This window comes from Fundulus heteroclitus, chromosome 22, assembly GCF_011125445.2.
Source record: "Fundulus heteroclitus isolate FHET01 chromosome 22, MU-UCD_Fhet_4.1, whole genome shotgun sequence".
Classification (NCBI taxonomy): Eukaryota; Metazoa; Chordata; class Actinopteri; order Cyprinodontiformes; family Fundulidae; genus Fundulus; species Fundulus heteroclitus.
In genome coordinates this window covers 29634472-29656286 of record NC_046382.1, presented here as the reverse complement: position 1 = coordinate 29656286, position 21815 = coordinate 29634472, and the positions used below count along the sequence as shown (strand labels likewise).

The 21815-nt window shown below is 39.7% G+C and overlaps 1 protein-coding gene across 2 annotated transcripts in view; it reads left to right on the top strand.

Annotated features, from left to right (window-relative positions):
* The window catches only part of LOC105927319 (formin-2), a 55706-nt gene that overhangs the window by 2902 nt on the left and 30989 nt on the right, over window positions 1–21815 (top strand). Inside the window, exons 2-6 of one of the 2 annotated variants that reach the window (XM_021317230.2) lie at window positions 1681–3877; window positions 9868–10031; window positions 12563–12694; window positions 15443–16239; window positions 16692–16833. In XM_021317230.2, the coding sequence (XP_021172905.2) occupies window positions 1681–3877; window positions 9868–10031; window positions 12563–12694; window positions 15443–16239; window positions 16692–16833 (3432 nt within the window). Of the gene's footprint in view, window positions 1–1677; window positions 3878–9867; window positions 10032–12562; window positions 12695–15442; window positions 16240–16691; window positions 16834–21815 lie in introns of both variants that reach the window. The other variant, XM_012864015.3, reaches the window with a different exon arrangement.

Here is a 21815-nt window from a genome sequence, read left to right as displayed (position 1 = left end):
CCCGGTAACTACAGGTGTAAATGTATTTGAGATGCAGTGAAGTCAGTTTCCTCAGAATATCTTCAGATTCAAGCCAGTTTCCTTCCTAGACACAGCCACCTATGGAGTTAGGCTGCCATTAACCTCTCTAACATATTACATATTCCTGGATCAGTGCTTCTGTGTTCTTTTTGCCTCTCTGCTGTCTTCTCAAACCCCCAGTTGGTTGAGGCAGATGGACATTCACACTGAGTCTGGTTCTGCTGAAGGTTTTTTCCTGTTAAAGGGGAGTTTTCCTCTCCACTGTCGCTACATGCAATCTGTATGAGCGATTCCTGCAAAGTGAACAATGCATTGCAGATGATTGTCTGCTGTGGGTACATGCCAATCCAGGAGAAGTGAATGCTGCAAGTCAATGACTCCGTGCAATCTCACTGCAATATTTGACAGAATCAAGTTAGATGATGTGTTGTGAATTGGCTTTATATAAAAAATGTAATTGAATAGGACACATCAGGATTAATGTGGCAGTCAGTGCGCATCCACTGAAACTGATATGACACGACTCTCCTCAAGCAGTTAGTCTCCCTAAATAATTAAAAAAGAGAAACTACTGTTGCCAAATTCATTGTTGGTGTCATCTAATTTAAAATTATTATAAAGAGATTTGGAATACAGTAATGGTAGGATTTGTTTCCTTTCCAATACAAGTTTTGCTTATAGGTATCCTCTGTGTAAAAAAAAAAAAAAATAAAAAAAAAAATTGCAGTTGAGAATTTGATTGGCCGACATTCAGGTTTCTGTACAGGGGCCAATGTGAATGACATTTTATCTGATACACAGGATGTGTTTTTCTTTCTGATGGAACCCACTTACTCTTACAGAATCTGCAGGGTCTATAAACTAGTGAAGGCTAATCGTCAGCGGTTTTACGAATAAAGCTGCGGGTGAAATCCTCAGCTGTGAGGTTACGATGGTGTTTAACTACACGTAAACATGCCTCAAGATGCTTAAAGTGATTAAAAGTATCTTCAGTGTTGCAGAAACTTTAACAGATGTTTTCTCAGTTGACCACCCACGCTTTATATTTGCATATAAAGTCAATAACCGAGATCAATCAGTCAAAATTTTATTTAATGCTTGGTGTGAATTGCATCTTTTTTTTATTGTTTGGTGGTTGTTTTTACACAGTGCAAGCGTTAGAGTCCGAAGTTAAATTCCTTGTTGGTACCTACGAACATGGTGTATAAAGCCTATTTTTATTCTTTTGTTACTCTGGTCTGCTTACAATCCAATCAACCAGAATGCATGTTAACACCAAGATATTGATTATCTTGCTTAAGTGGCTCCACTCCCACTTCTCTGAAATGTTAGATTTCCCAAACAGAGATTGCTCTTTTCTACTGCTAATACTATTCACCTTTAACGCCTATAAATTCCAAGAAGGGAGATCATCTTGAAGCCAAAGTAAGTAGCCCATGTGGATTTATGCTAACACATTGCAACATTCAGGTTTGTACAACTGAGACTGTAAAAACTGAATAGTCTACATTGAAATAAGACTGTTCCATGCTATAATACTCTAAGATGACAATACAAGTTAGCCTCCTTTTCCCCTCCTCTTAGCCTGTCTGAACACACACTAATGTAAATCAAGTCAACATTGTTTTATTTTTTTTACTTCTTCTCTGTTTACAGCAGCCTGTGCAGTTCTCCATCCTTCTACATGAAGCAAATCTGGCCATAATGCACACCATCAAGACAGTGGAGACCCAGGTTCCCTTTCTTAAAGAGAGTTTCTTTACTTCCACCTTCAAAGGCAGAAGGAAGAGTAGTGTGACCCACCTCCTCCATAAACAGCAATCACTCCTAGATCAACAGCAGTGCATTTTAGAGCATCAGCAGCTAACTCCTAAGCAGTTTCCTTCCAGTTCAGTTGAAAACCGAGCATGGCAGCAGACCCCCGAGCATCAGCGGCTTGCTCGCTCGATCAGCAACCCGTTATGCAAGACGCTCGAGCCTGCACAAGCAGATGGGGACAGGAAGGAGGGGCTAAAGGAGAAAAGGGATCAGAGAATGAGTGAGGCTTTGCAGGGGAGGAGGAGGGGGGAGCCTGTGGCTGACAGTGCCAGTCTCCTCCTCCTTTCATCATCGTCGTCATCAGGAACAGCAGTGCTGGGGAAGCCAGCATCATCCTCACATCCTCTGTCAGCTGTGGTGGGCAGACAGCAGGGATTAACTGGCACGGGAAGAACTTGGAGCAAACAAGGGCCAGCATCTGTGGTAGTCCAAGGGGAAGCCCAGAATCCCCAACCTCAGCCCCAGCAGCATGGCCTGTTAGCCAAGGGTGTCCGCCTAATAAGGAATATGGGAAACCAGGAAGCAAGGCAGAAGAAAGGAGGAGGAAGTGGTGGAGCTGCAGGGAATGCCAACGCTGACGGAGAAGCCGATGAAAGAGAGGTGGACAAACTATCTAAAAAGGCCAACAACAAGGCAAGTAAAGGAGAACACAATACCAAGAAGAAAATAAAGTCAGAGTCGAAAGGTTCTGTGTTTTCCGGCATGAAGATTAGGAAAAGTTTATCCAAAGTGAAAGGTTTGTCTAAGGATGACACGTTGGAAGCTGGGGAATCACCACATGTTGGCAAAGCGGAGCTCAAGCCTGGCACAGAGACGAGCTACTCGCCTGATGAGATGGGAATGGTGTCAGATGCCGAGGCAGATCCAAGCCATTTGACAGCAGAGAGCCGCTGGTCAGTGGAGGACGTCAGCCGCAAGACGAGCTCGGGGTCAGACGCTGACCTGTACAGTTTTCATTCAGCTGCAGCTGAAACTGAGGATCTTCTTTCTGATATCCAGCAGGCATTTCAAGAAAAGTGTGAAGCTAGCGCCAGGGTTTTGGAAACTGTTTCTAGATCTGCATCTGCAGGGCTGACCTATGAGGTGAGTGAAGTCTCTGAGACAATTGTAACTCCACAACTATGTACTCTGGAAAATGACAAATTATCTTCATCTGAAAGTGAAGCCCAAGAACTTTCTAAACAATTGGAGAATAAAAGTAAAGGCATACCGATGTCCACAAACTCATCAAGTGAAAGTGGAGCACCATCCTCGGTTCTAGACATAGAAGTAAGCGGCAGCAGTATTCTCCCGAATACTAACAGTGACTACAGCCTCCAAGACACTACAGCAACTACTTCCTATGAGAGCGCCGAAGAGCCCCAGGATGATCTAGAGAGCCCTGATATACCTGAACAGCAAAATCAAGTTGGTCAACCTACACAAAGCAGAAACGCGTGTGTGCCAAGTGTCCGTTTGGATCTAGTCTCACCTGGAAGGAGCCCACCTCGCACTCACAAGAGTGCAAGCAGTTTGGACCTCTCACTTGCGAGGGATGATGAGCAAATACTTAGACCGGATTTTCTGCCACTCGCACGTAGGAAGAGCAGCATGTCTATCAGTCACCTGACAGCTGATGCATCTCAGACCAGACGAACATCCGCCACCTCCCCGTCTACCGTAAAACTCTACCCTCCAGTTAACCCGTCATATGTCAAGACCACCACCAGGCAGCTCACCTCTCCAGTTGGATCCCCCCTTACTAGTCCCAATGTGCCCAGGAAAAGGGAGGCTATCTCTGCTTCTCTGGAATCCAGCAGGCCTGAGGGGTTTGAAAAGCACAAGCAGAGGTCGGTCTCTGTTACCGGAGCCCATAGGGTCTCTGGTGACTGGTCAGCAGAGTTAGACTTTGGAGAAAGTCAGACTGGTGTGACAAAGACGCCAGAGCAGGAGACCACAGAGAAAGGTCACACAGTAGGGACTTATTGGACCCTTGGTTCCAAGAGGGCTCATTACGGAAAGAGAAACTCCACAGCACCCTACCTAGATGTCTTCTCTGGTGAGTAATAAAGTGTGCCATACTAGCAAATGTGTAATGAACTGTAGAAATAATGTCTGGTGACTAAAAACAACCACATAACACAGAAGGACTCAAACTAAAATGTTGCAATTTGGTGGTTGTTTTTTTTGTCCCCCCCCCCCCCCCCAATTGATCAGCATATGTTAAAATACACATAGCTATATACACCCATTACAAAACTGTCATTAAAAATGTCACTATGCACTGCACCTTGTAACTTCAAATTTTATATGTAAAGGCACCAAGTACAAATAGTAATTATGTGGTGGAAATCCTTGTCTTTTAAAGCAGTGTTTGTCAATTTATTTTAGCGACTCCCACTTCTTTAACCCGGGTTTCTCAATTACTGGCTTCACAACAGACATTTTATTCTGCAGAACAACAGGACTTAAATATATCCAGGTTGTTGTTTGGACATGCAAATAAGAGCAACAAGAAAACGATAGCTTGAGATGAATGCAGTTTGTCTTCCATTTCACTGAAGTCTCATATTTTTTTAGGCTTGGTTTCTGATAGACCCTGATCTCAAAATCCAATATGGCTGTCACAGATTTAAAACGATGTGGGAGCTGCAGTATTAAACAGTTTAGTTGCACATCTGTTTGTATCATATGCTATTCAACACCTGTCATTTGTAGAACTGTGCATGTTCTGTTGTTAAATGTGTACAGATACTAAATGCATTAAGTAAATATTTTTTTTGCAATGTAAAGTAGTTTTGGTTGTTAACCAGTTAAGGACAACGATAAGGCAGAAATGGCATGTCAGAACCACAGCTTGACTATAGAGGAAAACAGCAAGCTTAGCCGTCATTATTTGTTCCTGTTTACTTCCATTTCTTAAACGGTTTTGCACTGCTCCTTCATGAAGTAGCTTTTGGTTTAAAAAAAAAATGTTTCATCAAATGTTGTTGGCTGCGTCTGCCTATTAATTTCGCAATGTAGATATAAATTAAAAAATAATTACTGAACCAGTCCAAGTAACACCAGTGGCACTAGTACTAGTTGGAGAACGTGGCTTTTGACGCTAACACAATTCTGGAACATTAAGACAAAGGCATTTCTCACAGGTTATCTTGATAATCCATGAGATATATTTCATTTTATGTTTACTTACAATAATTACTTGCACTGAAACATTTTATCTGGCATATTTTACCATTGTTATATATCTTCTTGTTTTTAGGCTATAGGTAAGAAAAACTGTCAAAACATTTTAATGTTTTATTCCCAAACTTGCTAGAAAGCTCCAAAGGATTATCTTTATCCCCAACAGTATAATAATTTAGAATCCAAATATTCTTTACCTTGTTAAATTTATTTAGAAATGCTTTATTAAATGTTTTTACTAGAAATTGACTTTTTGATTTTCTAAATAGATTTTTTTTTAAGAAAAATTTTAAGCCCAATATCTTTTTTTTAAGTGCAATAAACCAGGCACATATCTTCACTGAAACATGTTGGCAGAGTAAATGGTTCATTACCTACATGTTACCCCATCTTTTTCTGGGCAGTGGGAGCTTTCAGCAGCTCAGCTGTTTGTCTGTTTTTGTCCTTGTTCATTTGGCACGCAAAGCTGCAGCCTCCCCACCCATGACAATGAAACCCTCTGATTCCCCTGGCTTGGACATAAAAACACAAATGGCCTCTCATGAACTCACCAGTGTGCACTTGTGGATGTTAAGCACATTTGACAGTTTGTCTGCAGGAGAAAAATAAGTCATGGAGGGAGACTGATATTTATTCTGTCAGTGGAATTTGCAATTGAAAAATAAGGGCTCTTGAGATTCTTGCTGACATCTAGGTTTTTTGGGTATCAACATCTAAATTCAAACATCTGATCATTTTAATATTTCAGGTATTCCAGATTTTTTTTTACCTAAGCAGTGTTTCATTTTGGTCATGCTGCTAAGTGAAAACAAAAAACAAAAACAGTGGTACGCCACATAAAGGACTGTCGGGTAAACTGCTGCAATTTTTGCAGCCATCTTTTTTGCAAGATGGATGAATGCATATTAGCATCACAATTATCCAATTTGTAGAGGAAGTTCCTATATCCAAATGAAGTATGTACAGTGCCTTGCAAAAGTAATCGCCCCCTTGGCTTTTTACCTATTTTGTTACATTCCAACCTATAATTAATTCTTAATGTGATAGATCTGTGCAAAATGTTTAAAGTTGGGGAAGTGAAATGAGAAAAACTTGGAGGAAAAAGAATAGAAAATTGGCATCTGCATCTTATTCATCTACGAGACATTTATCTATATACAATCCCATTACTTTTTAAATAAAAAAAATCTCCATTGTAACCACATACAAATATTTGGAAACACCCTTGACTCTCACCTTACTCAGTGATCATGTGCAAATCCTTATCAAAAGAGAAGAATCAACCTAAATTTGAGATTTTTCTGTTTCTAAAACACATCTTCATGGAATAATACTTTCCACTTGGTCTTGCCGATTGCCTTTTAGGTCGCTTAGATCAATAAAATCTACTATAGACTTTCTCTGCTATGCTTTACCATTGTTTAATGCCTTAACATTTCAAAATTACACAATGATTACTGACATTAAACTGTTGTTTTTTTTTCAAATCTTACATAGTAGCATGTGAGCAGTGCTTAGTGCTCTGGCAGCAAAACCCAATTGGGGGACTGACCGTATGATTAGATCTAGCACAAACTGACTTTTCCCACTACCAGCTTTGAAAAACTGCAATGGACAGAAATATTTCTTCTATGTGCTCACTAAAGCCTGTAATGGGATCCCACAGCACATAAGGACTATTCCAAGATCAAGATATTCCACCTTTGCTATCTCATGTACAGCTATTGCTGTAGCCACTGAGATGTGACCTCTTCCTAATGCTGCTTCTGTCAACTGAGTTTGTGTCACTGTGTAGTCTTGTGTAAGCTGCGGTCTTGATGCTGATGTATGTTCATGTTTTTTTATGTTGTGCAGTGACAGATCCTGCTGAAAAAAAACAGTGTCATGCCCAATTTTTTTTTTCCTGTCTTAAAAATAGAATTATATGAAATTACAGCATGAAGGCCAGGGAACTCTTTAGACAAGTCAAGGACAAAGTTATTGTGAAATACAAGTCACGGTGGGTATTTAAAATAAATAAAAAAAATCCACATTTTTGATGTTCTGCTGGAGGACCAACCTATCCATAATCTTCAAATGGACAACACATGGTACCACAGCAAACCTGCCAAGAGAGGGCAGCACAGAGACCAGACTTAGACTTAGACTGACTTAGACAACTTTGTTTGTCATTTTGTATGCAAAGTGCGTACAGAACAAAATGATGTTGCATACAGCTTGTAAAATAAAATTACAGTATAAGGTGCAGCAATGATTTAAAAGTAAACAATTGAAATGTAAACAGTGCAGGAGAAAGTCACAGTGTACAGGTGAGTATTTTTAAACCAAAGGTAACCCTGAAGGAGCTGCAGACAGAGCTCCACAGCAAAGATGGAAGTATCTGTCCATAAAACCACAATACGTCATACGCTTCATAAAGTGGCCAGAAAAAAAATCCCTTACTTAGAAATAAAAACTGAGTTTGCCAAAAGGCACGGGGGCAACTTCCCAAATGTATGGAGGAAGGCGCTCTGGTCAGATGAGACTAAAACTGAACTTTTTGCGCATCGAGGAAAATGTAAGTCTGGTGTAAACCCAACACCCATCACCCCAAAGAACACCAGCCCCAAAATAAAACACACGGGTGGCAGCATTATGCTGTGGAGATGTTTTCAGCAGCGGCACATGAGACACTGGTCTGAGTTAAGGGGAAAGGAAGGTTGTACTAAATACAGGGATAATCTTGAAAAAAAACAGTCTCCCTGTAATTTGAGACCGGGACAGCGATTCACAAAGGCCCAAAGCACACCACTAATGCAACTCTCAAAAGGGCAACATTTAAATGTGTTGGGATGGCCTGGTCACTCCTTAAATCTGTGGTTAAATTGAAGCTCACTGTTTATAAGAGAAACCCATCCGATACGAGGGAGCTGGAGCAGTTCAACCTTGAGGAATCCCTGTGGCAAGAATGTGGCAAGCTCTAGGAACATATCCAAAGCCACTTGCAGCTGTAATCGCTGCAAACGTTGGTTCTACAATGTACTGACTTTAGGGAAGGGGAAGAACAGTTGTGCATATAGAAGTGTTGTGTTCTCTTATTTTGTTTGCTTCACAATAAAATAATAATGCACATTCAAAGGTGTAGGTAAGTTCTATAAATAGTGCAGAGTCAATGAATTCTTTAATTCTAGGTTGTGAAGCAACAAAACTGACAGACTGGAGGGAAAATGTAGAAAAAAGTGGAAAAAAAGCATTGGCAAAGTAAGACTTTCTATGTTAAACATCTAGATGCATACAGTCGATGTCCTTGTGTGGGGAAGACAATTGTTTGGCCACTAGATTTGAGATGACAAACGGATAGAGAAAACATGGATAACTATAGCATTAAGTCCTTTAGTGGCCCTGTCCAGGTGTATACAAAGATAACATGAAGCTTTTAGCAGCAGAGTCACAGCTGTTGTTGAGTTCCTCCAAATACAACATTCATTTGATCCCTTACAACTTTGGGCCAGCATAGCACTGCAAGACCCAAGAGTTTGACAGAAGTTTCACCATTTCTAAAAGTGAAAACTCAAGGAAGTATGATGCCGATATTTTATATTTTCTAGCATTGCCATTAATAATAGCAATCATCTGTTTTGCAAATAGTATATTTCTCATTTAAAATATTACAAAGAAGTTTATGTAATCCAGTTAGCCTTTCTGTTGCCACTTAACCTCATTGTTTCTGCTCTGTGGAGTCCCTAGAGTTGCTGCACTGTGGTTTCTCCTTAGTTATTTCCAACACAGCTCCCTCTGCTCTCGAGGCACAAAGCAGACCACTGTTTTGTATCTTCTCCATCTAAACACTAAAATAAGGATAATGCAGAGAAATCCAGTGCTCACTCTGTGGCAGGCAGACGCCTTTGTGACGCCAGGCTTTAGTAGCAAGCGCCGGCTGTACGTGCAAACTCAGGAATTTTCCAAATCTGAAAAATAAAAGATCTATTCATGTAGGCCTATTTGAAATATCTGCAAATGTACAATTCATAGATTATTTATGCTGCTTCACTATTCAAGTACACAAAAAATATTTCAGCTGAAGGTTTATATTTCCAGGATAAAATGAGTCGATACTAGACGGGGAAAAGCAGAGGTCCTTGAAGTCTGGATCAGTGTTTTCAGGAAAAACTTGAGTTTTTCCAACACAGATATTGGATAAGACTGGGTCTATAATAATTGGATAATACTGAATAAGGTTTCAGTTCAACCCATGTAGCTTTGTTTTTTTTTTTTTTTAGCTTATCACATTCACATCATAATGAATATTTATTGCAATCCCTTAAACATTCTGCCCACCTGCAACAACGCTAAGGGGTCATTCTTACCTGAGACTGAAAGTTATCTTGTTATCTTGTAATAAGATTGATTCATATCACATGCCTTGTCTTCCATTTTTACTCTGCCGTAGAACTGCATTGTGCTTACCGACACGGACAGTGTCCTGGACATTTGACTGGTGCACTATTGAAATGTAGTATAAAAGCTACCAAACTATCTTCGAAAGTTCACATGCATTTCAAATTTTAACCACAAAGACACTGGTTGCAGTATGCACCACTCTGAATGCTTTAATGATGAAAATGTCCTTTTTTCATCATTTGTATACAAGTTAACACCTTTAGCACCAATTAACATCTCTAGTGTGTCTCATCAGAATGTGTGAAGAGATTTTGCACTAAAAAGGTGTTTCATTATCACATCTAAATCTGAAACTTGCCAAACTCAAGCTAGTTTAACATACAGTGTCTTTTCGGTTCCTAACCAAACCCCGACTAAAAGAAACCGGCTACAGAGTTCAGGATGATGGTTCAGATTAATTCTCCTCTCTTGTTTTGTCAGGTCAGACTCTGTTGGAAAAGCTTTGCATGCACCATGGAGATGGGGCTGCGGAGGACGAGGCGAAAAAACTGTGTCACCAAATGCTGGTCCATGGTCTGCTGCATCCCTTCAGTGACAGCAACACAGAACACCGCAGTGATGGGACTGTCTCCGCAGTCTTCAGTGTAAGCCCACTCTCTTCAGGTTCTGCGATCCCTCTCTTTTTCAGAAACAAGGTGTCTATCGCTGATACCTTGGTCTGAAGATTCAGCCAAGTTTCTAAGCCTAGCAGCCAGGTGACATTCATAGAGCTCATGCATTTTTTTTAAAAAACAATATAATTCAACCTTTCAAAACATTGAATATGTCCTAAAGAAATCATTTCATTGTATTGCTTTACTTTTTCTGCAATCAAGTATAGTATTCTTTGCCAGAAGAAAAAGATTATCTCAACTGTCTTTTGTTAGAAATTCTGCATTTAGAACTAAATTAGTGTGAAGTGGCTACAAGAGTGCATGATTATGACACAATATTCTCACCAACATAACACTTTTCAGTTTTATTTCTCAGCTGCAATATGTAGTGCAAATATAATCTGGTTTGCATAACTGTGACTCCTATCAAAAATATTTAACTTTATTAGCAAAAAGAGCAGGGATGGATCCAGACAGGGCAATCATGTGAGGCGACTTCATGAATCTTATTTTCCTTTTCAGTTCCAGCACTGCTCTGCAGAGATGTAATCACTGGAGCATCTAATTTACTTACCGCGTTTGTCAGAGCTTTTTTTTTGTCAAGGCACTTCATTCAGGAAGTTGAATTCATCTCAGTGAACACTGTTTTTGTGTGGGCCAGCTTTGAGTCAATTCCCTACTGTTACCGTTTTATTTGTTTTAGTGCAGGTTTACTTACATTGTTGATGACTTTCCTATCACCATTATTCTGTGATATAGATCAAAATTATTCTAAAAACAATATTCCTAAATGCTTCTCTTTCAAAGGCCTCATTTACATCAGCGTGTTGTAGTATGTAGGAATGTCAAAAACGTCGCTTTTCATTGTATATTCTGCCAAGGGGTTCATGCAGGAGTGCATTGGAGATATTCTAATATGAAACGCCAGCCTGAAACACTGATACTGGCTGCACCGGATTAACCAGACTCTCTCTAATGCTCATGAAGTCTCGCGCTCTCACACACAAACATACATCTGTGCTTGCGTAGACCATCTGCTGACCGCGTTATGCAATGACTCCACGTGCCCTGGGCTCAGGCTGTTCCTCCTTACAAAAAGCTCATCGTGACAGGATTGGACAGACTAGTGCCTGCTCTGGCTGTGCCCTGGAGTTCTCCATTATTCAGCTCAACCATGAATAACCTTTACTGTTGCCATCAAAAGTACAGCCTTTGAGTTGGGGCATGACCGCCTGCCTAATATGCTTATTCTGACTGCTCAGGTTAAGGCCAAATGGAATATTAGCAATATAACCTTGGTGTGCTTTTGATTGGAGGTTGGGCTTATGTGTTTGGAGATTAGACATTGTCACACCTTATTGTGTTCTTTGAGCTAAGTGTTAAAGATTTTTACAGAACCATCATGGTGTTTTGGGGTTCTACATTACAGGTCAGCATATTCCACACAGGTGATGACGAGTCTTGAGGAAAATGTTTATGCTTATATGGTGTGTTGAAATACCTGAGTGAAAGATAGGACACTTTTATTATTATTATTATTATTATTATTATTATTATTATTATTATTATTATTATTATTATTATTATTATTATGTAGTTGTTTTTTTTTTAGTATTGTACTCTACCAAGGTGTGCATCGTTACTTTAACAACCAGGGATAATGTCATGGCTGCTTAGTCTTGAAAAAAATAAAATCAATTGTATTTTTTGAAAAAAATCAGCAAACATTTTTGCTGGTCATATTTTGCTCCAGATCCTAGACTGATTATTCAAATAAGCATTCTCACTGTAAATATTCATGGTCAGTCTATTTTTCAATACAAAATCCTGCATGAAAATCAGTTTAATAATTTTTCACACAATTTGGGAAATAGAAATAATGTACTAATGTACTATGACTTCAGAGTCTGAATGCAACACACGTTAGATTCCTGTGCTTATCTGCATAAAATAACTCTGGTATTTGTCATCAGTTCCCATTATTGTCAGACCGAGTTGGATGTCTTTCAAAGTCAGACTGTCTGGTTTCACCAGTCTGATTAAGTCTGTGCAAAACAAATTTAATGGGGCTCAAAGTTTTGTTGCTGGTGTTGGGGGGGAAAACAGAAAGGCAATTATAAAATATTAAATGCGTAAACTGCAACTTTATGCAAGGGGATGACATCTTAGCATACCAACTTTTGAGTTTGGAACTGTATCAGTTGACAAAAAGGGTTATAAATACAGAGTTATTTTTTGTTTGTGTCTTTCTAGGGTAGCAACTTTAATTACATTTGCATGACTCCTTGCAATAGTAGGTTGCAAGATTATCATACAGGCATGGTGGTGACCTTTGGACTAAGATTTCTACTATATTTACAGTAATTAAGAGGCTAATTATGCTCCAGCATTAGCATATTGATCCAATAATATTTGATTTTTAAGTTACTTCCATTAACAGGGGAAAAATAACCCCAACTTTAGATCAAAGTATAATTTTTGAATCGTCACACGGCGTGTTTTTCTTTTCCTACTGTGTGCAGGAGGAGCAGTTGTACACCTGGGCATCTGTCGGCCTCCCAGTGTCCTCCCACCTGTGGGAGCTCTACGGGAGAGGTTTGAGATCCCCTTTGCACCGCTCGTCATCCAAACCATCTTCTGCGCTCCACTTTCAGGTTGGTTCCAACACCCCTGTTCGTTGCATAGTATTTGACAGTGTGCTGGCCTTACACCTACAGAGTGGCAATCTCTAGCTTTGAAAACATTTTAGAAGAAACTGAGTTTTTCTTATGCCTCAAACTACAGCAATAGCAAAAGAAGCGTCAAAAAATCTTTAATAAAATGAGGTGGCTTCTTTTGGAAAGGCATTGATGGCCTTGCAAATGTTTTAATACCCTCAAACCTTTTCTCACTTTGTCACATTACATGGTAAAAGTTAACAGTGCACTGTATTGCCAAACGTATTCACTAGCCCATCCACATGATTCAAACCAGATCACTTCATTAGCCTCAAGTGCTAGAAAACCCAGCAACTCGGCATACAGACTGCTTCTACAAACAATGTAAAAGAATGGACAGCTTTCAGGAGCATCATAGGATGCCACCTGTTTAATAGGGTCAGTCTTGCCCAGGTGTCCTTCAGTTACAGACCTCCAAAGTTCACGTGCTCTTCAGATTATATCAAGACCAGTGTGCCTAGAGGTTCATGGAATAGGTTCCCATGGCCGAGCAGCTGCCACGAAAGTGTGCGGCCACTGGACTCCTAAGTAGGGGAGATGTCTTCTCTGGAGGACCTGTCCTGTCCCTCTGGCTGTCAGTCCAGTCGACGAGTTTGGTTCCGGCAGTTACCACATGGGGGCAGTGCTGGCCGAGTGGTTAGAGCAGCGCGCTTGCGCTCTGAGAAGGTTGCAAGTACCTGGTTCGATCCCAACTGCCTGCACTCTGGGTCCCTGAGCAAGACCCTTAACCCCAGATTGCTCCCTGGGCGCCGCACAGTGGCAGCCCTGCTATATGCAGAGAACATATTTCGTTGCTTTGTATTTGTGACAGTGCAATGACAATAGAGTTGAAATTCTATTCTATTCTATTATATGCCTAAATGCAGGAGTAGGGAGTAAAGTTTGGTGCAGAGCAAATTATGGTATGAAGCTTATTTCCAGGAGCTGGGCACCGCTCTCTAGTTCCAGTGAAATAAACTATTTATGCTCTAGGAAAACAAGCCAATTTAGACAATTATATGCTTTGAACTTTCTGGTAACAGTCAAAAGATAACCCAACATCGGCCTATTTTTTTATTTTATTATTTATTTATTGGGCAGTCAGGGGTCCTTAGAACTGTCCTGACTTTTCCCCCCATGCCAGTGTACAAACCACAGTCCATAAATACCTGGATAAGTGAGTTTGGTGTGAAAGAGCAATACTGGTCTGAGCCCTTTTAGAAGAATTAGAACAAAGAATGTGAGCCAGCCTTCTCGTCCAAAGTCAGCGACTGACGTCACAAATAGTGGTTAAAAAAAAACGCTCCTAAAGCTTTTGGAAAGCTCTCACAAGACCTGAAGCTGTTTAAAGCTGCAAAATGTGGGCCAACATAATATTAATCCCTATGGGCTGTCACTTAAATGAATGCGCATTAAAGGCAGTCAAGCCAGTGCTTTGGCAATATATTATATTTTATTTTGATTTATGTGATAGACCAATTCAGCATAATGCATTAAAAACACAAATGCATGACATGTTTTGCAGATTTCTATTTAAATCTACTTGAGCTATTTGAACCGCATGTGCCATTTTATGTCCACTTTACAATTACACAATGATTTAAGTTTTCTATCACGTAAAATGTAAAAAAAAAAAAAAAAAACGTCTGTCATTTTAAGGTGACAAACTGTGGAAAAAGATAAAGGGGTATGATCAGTTGGCAAGGCTACTGCACATGATTCTGTATTTGTCCATATTAATCACTGTGCAAACGTTTTGACAGAAAAAGAAATACCCTGTCAAATGTATCCGTATAAGACCTATTTGGGTTTTTAAAACATTTTCCTCATCTATACAAAATGTGTGAAATTCAATTTTTTTTTTGTTCTCAGTTAAATACAAATTATCACGGAATGCAAAATGTAAAGATTCTCAATTTATAATTGGTAATTTATCTATGTTGATCTCAATGTTGAGGAATGTATTATTAACTGAGATCTGTGCCTTTTTAGCAGCATCTTAATGCTATGCCCTGTGAAATGTTCTTTGTCCACTAGAGGTCAGGCTTGTTTGTAGAAATGAAAGAAAAGCTCCCCAGTTTCAATGGTAGTGAAGTGAAGAAGTCATCAAGTCAGTTGTTACTAAAAACTCTCTATGAGACTCAACACTTTGAAACAACTAAAGGTCTTAAAAGTGGAGTCATAGGCCTCCCAATATGGAACCCACCAAGAACTCCCTGGCTTCAAATCCCTCTGGTCCCCATCATTTTTCAGAGCAGGGGTTTAGATATTGTGTACCTTCATGAACTTTCCTTTGTTTCTAGGCTTCCTGAATTGTGTAGCTGTTTCTGCATTTAGTTATTGTGATATTCATAACGGCATTTTCATGGGGCTAACATTATTTCCAGTGTCATTTTGAGTGTGAAGGCAATGACTCAACTATGGGTCCACCAAGGGAGGGTTCTTCAGATGATCTCCAAATATAGAAAACAATCCTAAAAATAGCTGATGCTGTCTTTATTGTGTATAATATGTCATGACTATGAAAAATGGGACTAGGGTGGAACAAAATGGTAACAGTTGAGTACAAAATGGGAATAGAAAGTGAACCTAAGCCAGAAACAGAAAACTTTCAGAGGCTAATAAATGTCCTTTCTATCTGAGATGATTGCACCATCCTCAGAATTGTTTCCTCTTCTCTCTCTCATTTTTGTGGTTTATTGACAGGCAGAATCTAGCAGGGTGAAGTCAGGTCAGTCATCTTCAGAGGATGAAAGCGGCCTCATCCCCCAGCTGGAGAAGAAAATTGAGGAGTTGCAGAGTAAGATTGCTGTCCTGCAGAGCCATCGGCCCTCCTTGGCGAAGGCCAGCGAGGATAACGTGGGGGTTCAGGGAAATGTCCGCCCTAAGGCGTTACAGAGAAAGGGAGAAAGACTGGAGGCAGCTGTTCAGACGTCACCTGCGGATGAGGGGTTTAGATTTGATGTGCCTTCAAATGGAGCAATTGACAAGAGCAAGTCATCTCCAGCAATATCTCCCAGCCTCAAGTCCACTGAAAGCTTTGTGTGCACCTGCAAAGAGAGGCAGCAAAACAGCATCATCCATGGTCCTCCACCTCCCCCTCCAATCTCAGGTGGCATGCCCCCTCCTCCTCCACCTCCACCCCCTCCCCTTCCTCCTGTACCAGGTGTTGGACTTTGCCCACCGCCTCCTCCGCCTCCACCTCCAGGTTTTGGACCTCCACCCCCACCTCCTCTGCCTGGAATAGGACCATTTCCCCCTCCTCCTCCACCTCCTCCACCGGGAATGGGACCCCCTCCACCACGTCCTCCACCAGGAATGGGACCCCCTCCACCTCCACCTCCACCGGGAATGGGACCCCCTCCTCCAGGCTGCATCCCTCCACCCCCAGGTTCCATTCCTTCCCTGATGGTTCAGGAAGCATCCTCTGCCAAAGCCCTGATAGAGCCCCCCAAGCCAATGAAGCCGCTTTACTGGACCCGCATTCAGCTGCACGCTAAAAAGTAAGAACAGATATGGATCATTTGCACACAGACAATTTAACAGTAGAGATTTCTGAGAGGAAACATGTCCACTTAAGATAAAGATCAGCCACATGTTGTGATGGTAATGGAGATGCTAACCTTGTGGAAAATGAAAGCAATGCAGTCCAGGCATTGTGGTCAGGGCAGAACTGCCTTTAACCAGGTTTTCTTCCCTTATTAGGGCTTGAAAAAAAATGCGGCCGAATGAGCGGCTAAAAATAAATAGCATCAAGTTTCTCACTTGCAGCAAAAATCGTGCAAAGTTTGCTGACTGACGAGTTAGACAAGCATATCAGAAGGATTTTTCGTTCCCAAAAGATGATAAATAAGTACTCCAAAAACAGCTTCAGAGTACATTTTCAACCACAGAATGTCAGATTAAACCTCTCCTGTTTGTAAAATAAATAGTTAATCTGTCATCCTGCCTCCAGAAACCCTGGACCACTGGTGTGGGAAAAAATCGAGGAGCCCGCTATTGATTTCGGAGAATTCGTAGATCTCTTCTCCAAGAGTGCCGTGAAGGAGAAGAAGAAGCCGATCTCAGACACAATCAGCAAATCAAAGGCCAAACAGGTACGTGTCCTCCGGGCTTTTTAGCCTTCTACTCTCTCTGTGCTGATTGTATTTGTTTTTAAAACCATTTTTTTGGCCTCCTTTTGGAGCTTTCCCAACCTTAACTTTCCATCCATGCCTCGCTTCTTTCCATTTCTTCCCGCTGTCGCTCCCAGAGTCACTTTGAGTGGCAGGAGGAACTGCTGTAGCCAGACAGTTATTATGTGGTGTGAGCTCTGGCTCCCAACCGACTCCCTTGTGACCATCCGGTGGCACGGAGCCAAAGACTCGCGTGCGGTGAGGAAACCTCACGGCCACGATGACTGCTGAGAGAGCGGGAAGGGAAATTAGTGAGGGGAGAGCGAGAGAAGCTTGGGAGTTGTATTTCATGGTGTGGTTCCTCCCATTATGCTTTCTGTATGAATTGGTTTAATAGTTAGACTGTTTTTTTTTTCTCCCCGAATACACGTTATGCCACTCCATCGATTTCCAAGTCAAACATTTGATCTACAGTTTAAAGCTGCTCTTGTCATCATCTTTTAAATTGATGTGCTGTTGGTCAAATTTATGTGTCTAAATCACAAATTATGTTGCACGAGGGAACTACGTTTTACCCGTCTAATTGACACTCTGGGGGATTCTCTGTCCTCATGGCTGAGATGAAATGGTAGTTTTAGCACATAAACATTTTTGAAATCTTTCAGTTTGAGAAGTTGAACTAAGCCATGAAGTTAACATCGAACTTTGTCCAAACACAGCAAGTTAATGAAAGTTTAGCTCAAACAAATGCAATCTCCAACTCCAAAGTAGTTTAATAAAAAGGGAAATATGTCGTTGTTGTACAGGGTTTCTGCAGGAAAAATGAAGACCTGTTTAAAACCGCCATTTAAATATAAGACTTATGTGAATTATGGGGAAATGACTAAGATTGAACTTATTTTCCAACGTACGGTAATTTAGTGCAACCTTAATTTGAGTTTTTTGGCTCCCTTCAACTACAGTATGCTGCTAAACAACGGGTTTTAGCCCGTTATTAAAATCTCTGTTTTCAAAGCTGGTGTTGTTAAATATGCACTATCAGCGGGCGAAAGGGGCTGAGAAGTTGGGACTGATGGCTGAATATATAAAATAAGCCAGTTTTAGAAGCAGAATTATTTAGTAGATTTGTAAAGAAAGCTGGATGCCTGTCTTTAATGCAGGAAAGAAATAAGATGGTGCTTATGGCTTTTCTGCATCATGTAGGTTGCAGAACGCACAAGTTGCACACAAACACACATAAAAAAACTGTTTAAATAAAACCAGTTTAATGAATAAATCTAAAATAAAAATATTATTCTTGTACTTATTTTATCTAACTTTATTATTTTTTTGTTCTGAACTACTTTAAATACAAGTTAAGAATTAGAAAATATTGCTGTAATTAAGAAAATGAAAATTATTAAATGCAAAACTTTTTTTCTGAGTTTTTAAGGCCTTGCAGAAATTCAGCTGTGCAGAGAAGAGTGAGCATCCGATAGTGTTCCATATTGCTGTTGTGTTTTTTTTTTTTGTTTTTTGTTTTTGTCTTCAACCATTGTACAATGTTGAATAGAAGTCTGCATACTGTCATCATAAGCAAGGTTGCCTTTAATTTGGCATTTTTAAGCATGCATTAGAAGACCTGTTTTTCTGCAATGAATCAGACAACATGCAACTTCACTTAAAACAATAAAAAAAATTTAAAAAAAAAATTTAATTACAATTACAATAATGCTTATAGATTTAAATATACACCTACGCCCTCATTTTTTGGATGAGCGTCCCTTAGAATGTTGAAACTATATGTTTGGAACCACCACACAATTAATGCAACTATTCCTCTTTTTATGAATGTATGCAATGAACTCAAATAAGCATCTTCCCTTGAGCTGCCGTAAGAGAGCAGCTTTGTTTTGTTTTTTTTGTTGTTTGTCCAGTGTAAAGGCCTCTGCTGGCATAGTTAATAAATGTCAAGGTTTACTTAGGTCACATGGAGTCAAGGGTTAACTTTTTTTTTTTTAAGAGATACAGTGACAGAGGGACTATGCTGTTGGATTTGTTGGTTTTATACTGAAATTCATTCAAAATCAAAAAGGTTTTTTAGTCAAGAATCTTACCAAACTGTACATCTATTAAATTACTAATTGTCTCAATACATTTAGCCTAAAACACTGAACTTCAGACTGGTCAGGTAGCATTATTAAAGGTATTTTGTCTCAATAGTAGTATGCAACAATAAAGATTATCAGTCAATGATCATAATCTAAAAGGAGCTAAAACTCCTCTGACAGGTTTGTGCTTCATGCACAATTTCCAGGGATTATGACACAAAATATAAACATACTTTAAGCAAATAATTTGACCCCATTTTGTTGTTGCACAAACTTCATTACAGTTTCTAAATGTGAAAACGGGCCCTTTATCACCTCCCTCATTTAAAAATGCACATATCACTTATTTCATAATATGGGTGACAGGGGAATATTTAGAGTTTCTGTAAAATGCCCCTCAGGCTTTGCCAGATACTATATACTTCAAAGTATATAGTATCTGGCAGAAGTGAAGCACTTGGTTTAGTCACAATCTCCTGATAAATGAAAGGATGATGTTTGCAAATGTGAAGATTAACCTTATTTATAAAGAGCATTTTATCAAAAATGACAATAGTTTATTATAACCCTTTTCATTGCAACATGCATTCCAATGGAATTTGGCCTCTGCATTTTGACCATCCCTTAGAGAGCAGTGGGCTGCTGCTGTGTGGCGCCCGGGAAGCATTTTGGGTCTAAGGGTCTTGTTCAGGGAGCCAGAGTGGCAGTCTGTGGGAGTCGAACCCAGAACCTCCAGGATGAAAGCACAATGCTAGAGCCATTTGGTAGAAATTCAGCGTATATTTATCACTAACTTTTAAGTCAAAACATTTCTTTTTTTTACCAAAAATTATATTTATGCCTAAATACACTTAACATCTTATTGCTGTATTTTGTGTTTTCTGAAAAAACTGACGAAAAATGACTCGGGCCATTGTTTTGAGAAGGTAACGATACAATATGTATAAAAGTTACTAAGATGCAAAGCAGTGTGTAAATTGTTTTACACAGGTCGCCAGTCCATCACAGCTGAATTTTACTGTTCTGGATGAATTTAGATTATCATGGGAAACACCTGGCTCCAGTGCAGACTGTTATCAAATACCAGAAGTGTGTCCTACTTACTAGACGTTTCTGAGGTTCAAAATTCTTTATTTATCCATGGTAGCGTGTTTAAGTGCTTCAGAACATATGCGTAGAGTAGTTCAGTTCTGCTTTGGCTCCTACTTTTTTAATACCATACATGGAATATGTACATTTTGCAAACCTCTATTGTCAGCTGCCTTTGTGGGACTTTTTCAGAGCTGTACAGGATTTATGACAACCTCCGCAAGCAGACTTTAAATTAACTGAATTAAAGATTAGCATAAGGGGAAAACGTACAGAACAAAAGACGAGTCCCTGGGGAATGGTAAACCACTGCATTTGCTGAATTTTTCAGGGAATGCTAAAAAAGCCATAAAAGCATCTTCAGTCACAAACCAAGCTGTATTTTGTGAAGATATATTAGTATTGCTACAAGACTTGAAGGATATTTTGATTTTAAGACTTATTAAGATCAATACATTTTGATATGAATTAAACTTGTTAATACATTTACAGTGTGGTGTAAAAACTAATAAATAAATTTGCCTTGCCTTGCCTTACTGTAATTAATCCTTAGAAAGCCAGCCCCTTGGTGGCAGTATCATGCTGTGGGAATGGGTTTCTTTCTTTTTTATTTTTGGTCAGAAGGGAAAGAGAAGCTGTTTAGAGTTGATACCAGGGCCACCCTGGAAGACAACCTGTTGGAGGCTACAAAAGATTTTAGACTGGGTGGATGTTTTCCTTCCAGCAGAGCACCCTAATCATACAGCCAGTTCTCCAGGGAAAGGTTTAGATCAATCTCCATATGTTAGAATGGCCTAGTCCAAGTCCAGAACTACATCCAATTAATAATCTGTGGTAGGAATTAAAAGTTTCCTTTTAAATGTTTTCAATCCAATCTTACTGAGGTTGAGTATGGGTAGAGATTTTCGACGTGGAAGCTGGTAAAGGCGTCCCTCAAAAAAATCTGAAATTGTGGTGAAAGTTGGTTTTACAAAGAATTGAGTCAACGGGAACAAATATATTGCATACCACACTGTTCAGCTTTGGGGGTTTTTTGGTTAGAAAGATTAAAACCCACGTACTCCTACGTTATATAAAATTCAAATAAAGCACATTAAAGTTCTTGGTTGTAACATGACAAGTCATGAAGAAGAAAAAAATTAAGTGGTGTGAATACTTTTGCTGGGCTTTGTTGGCTAATAAAAGAGGATGCCCAGCCAGTGTCACATCAGTCTATGCCCATTGAAGCTGTGGTTATTTCCAGGAAAACAGACATTTAGGGGCTGGTGATAAAACTTCCTGTATGTTTAAGAGGTCTGTGGTCCGTGTGATCTGGTTTCAGTGAAAGGGTTCTGTCTGGATCACAGTGAGCTTTGGGTTTCCTGTTCTGTTCATTCTGTTCAACCCTGTTCATGGTTTTGCTTGCTCCAACAAACTGTGCCTCGTGATTTATCCAGCGTATGTACTTATTAATTCATGATACCATTGTCTGGATGCCCAGAGCTTGGATTTATGGGAAAATACCGCATTTATTATTAAGTTAACAGTTAACATCAGGCGGCATTGTATCATTATGTGCAGCTTAATCCTCGTCTTTTGGGGTTTTTGTTTCCTCCAATATAATTTTGATTGCCTTGTTTTTGTTCAGAAATATGTTTACTGCTTTGCAGAATTGCATAAATGTTGATCCAAAATTTTACATTTGACGTTTTAGGTGTACTCAGCTGTGGTAACTAAATTCAAAAGATTTTGCCTTAAAAATTTGTCAAATCTACAGTCATGTGTTTGTTGATATTTGCAAATAAA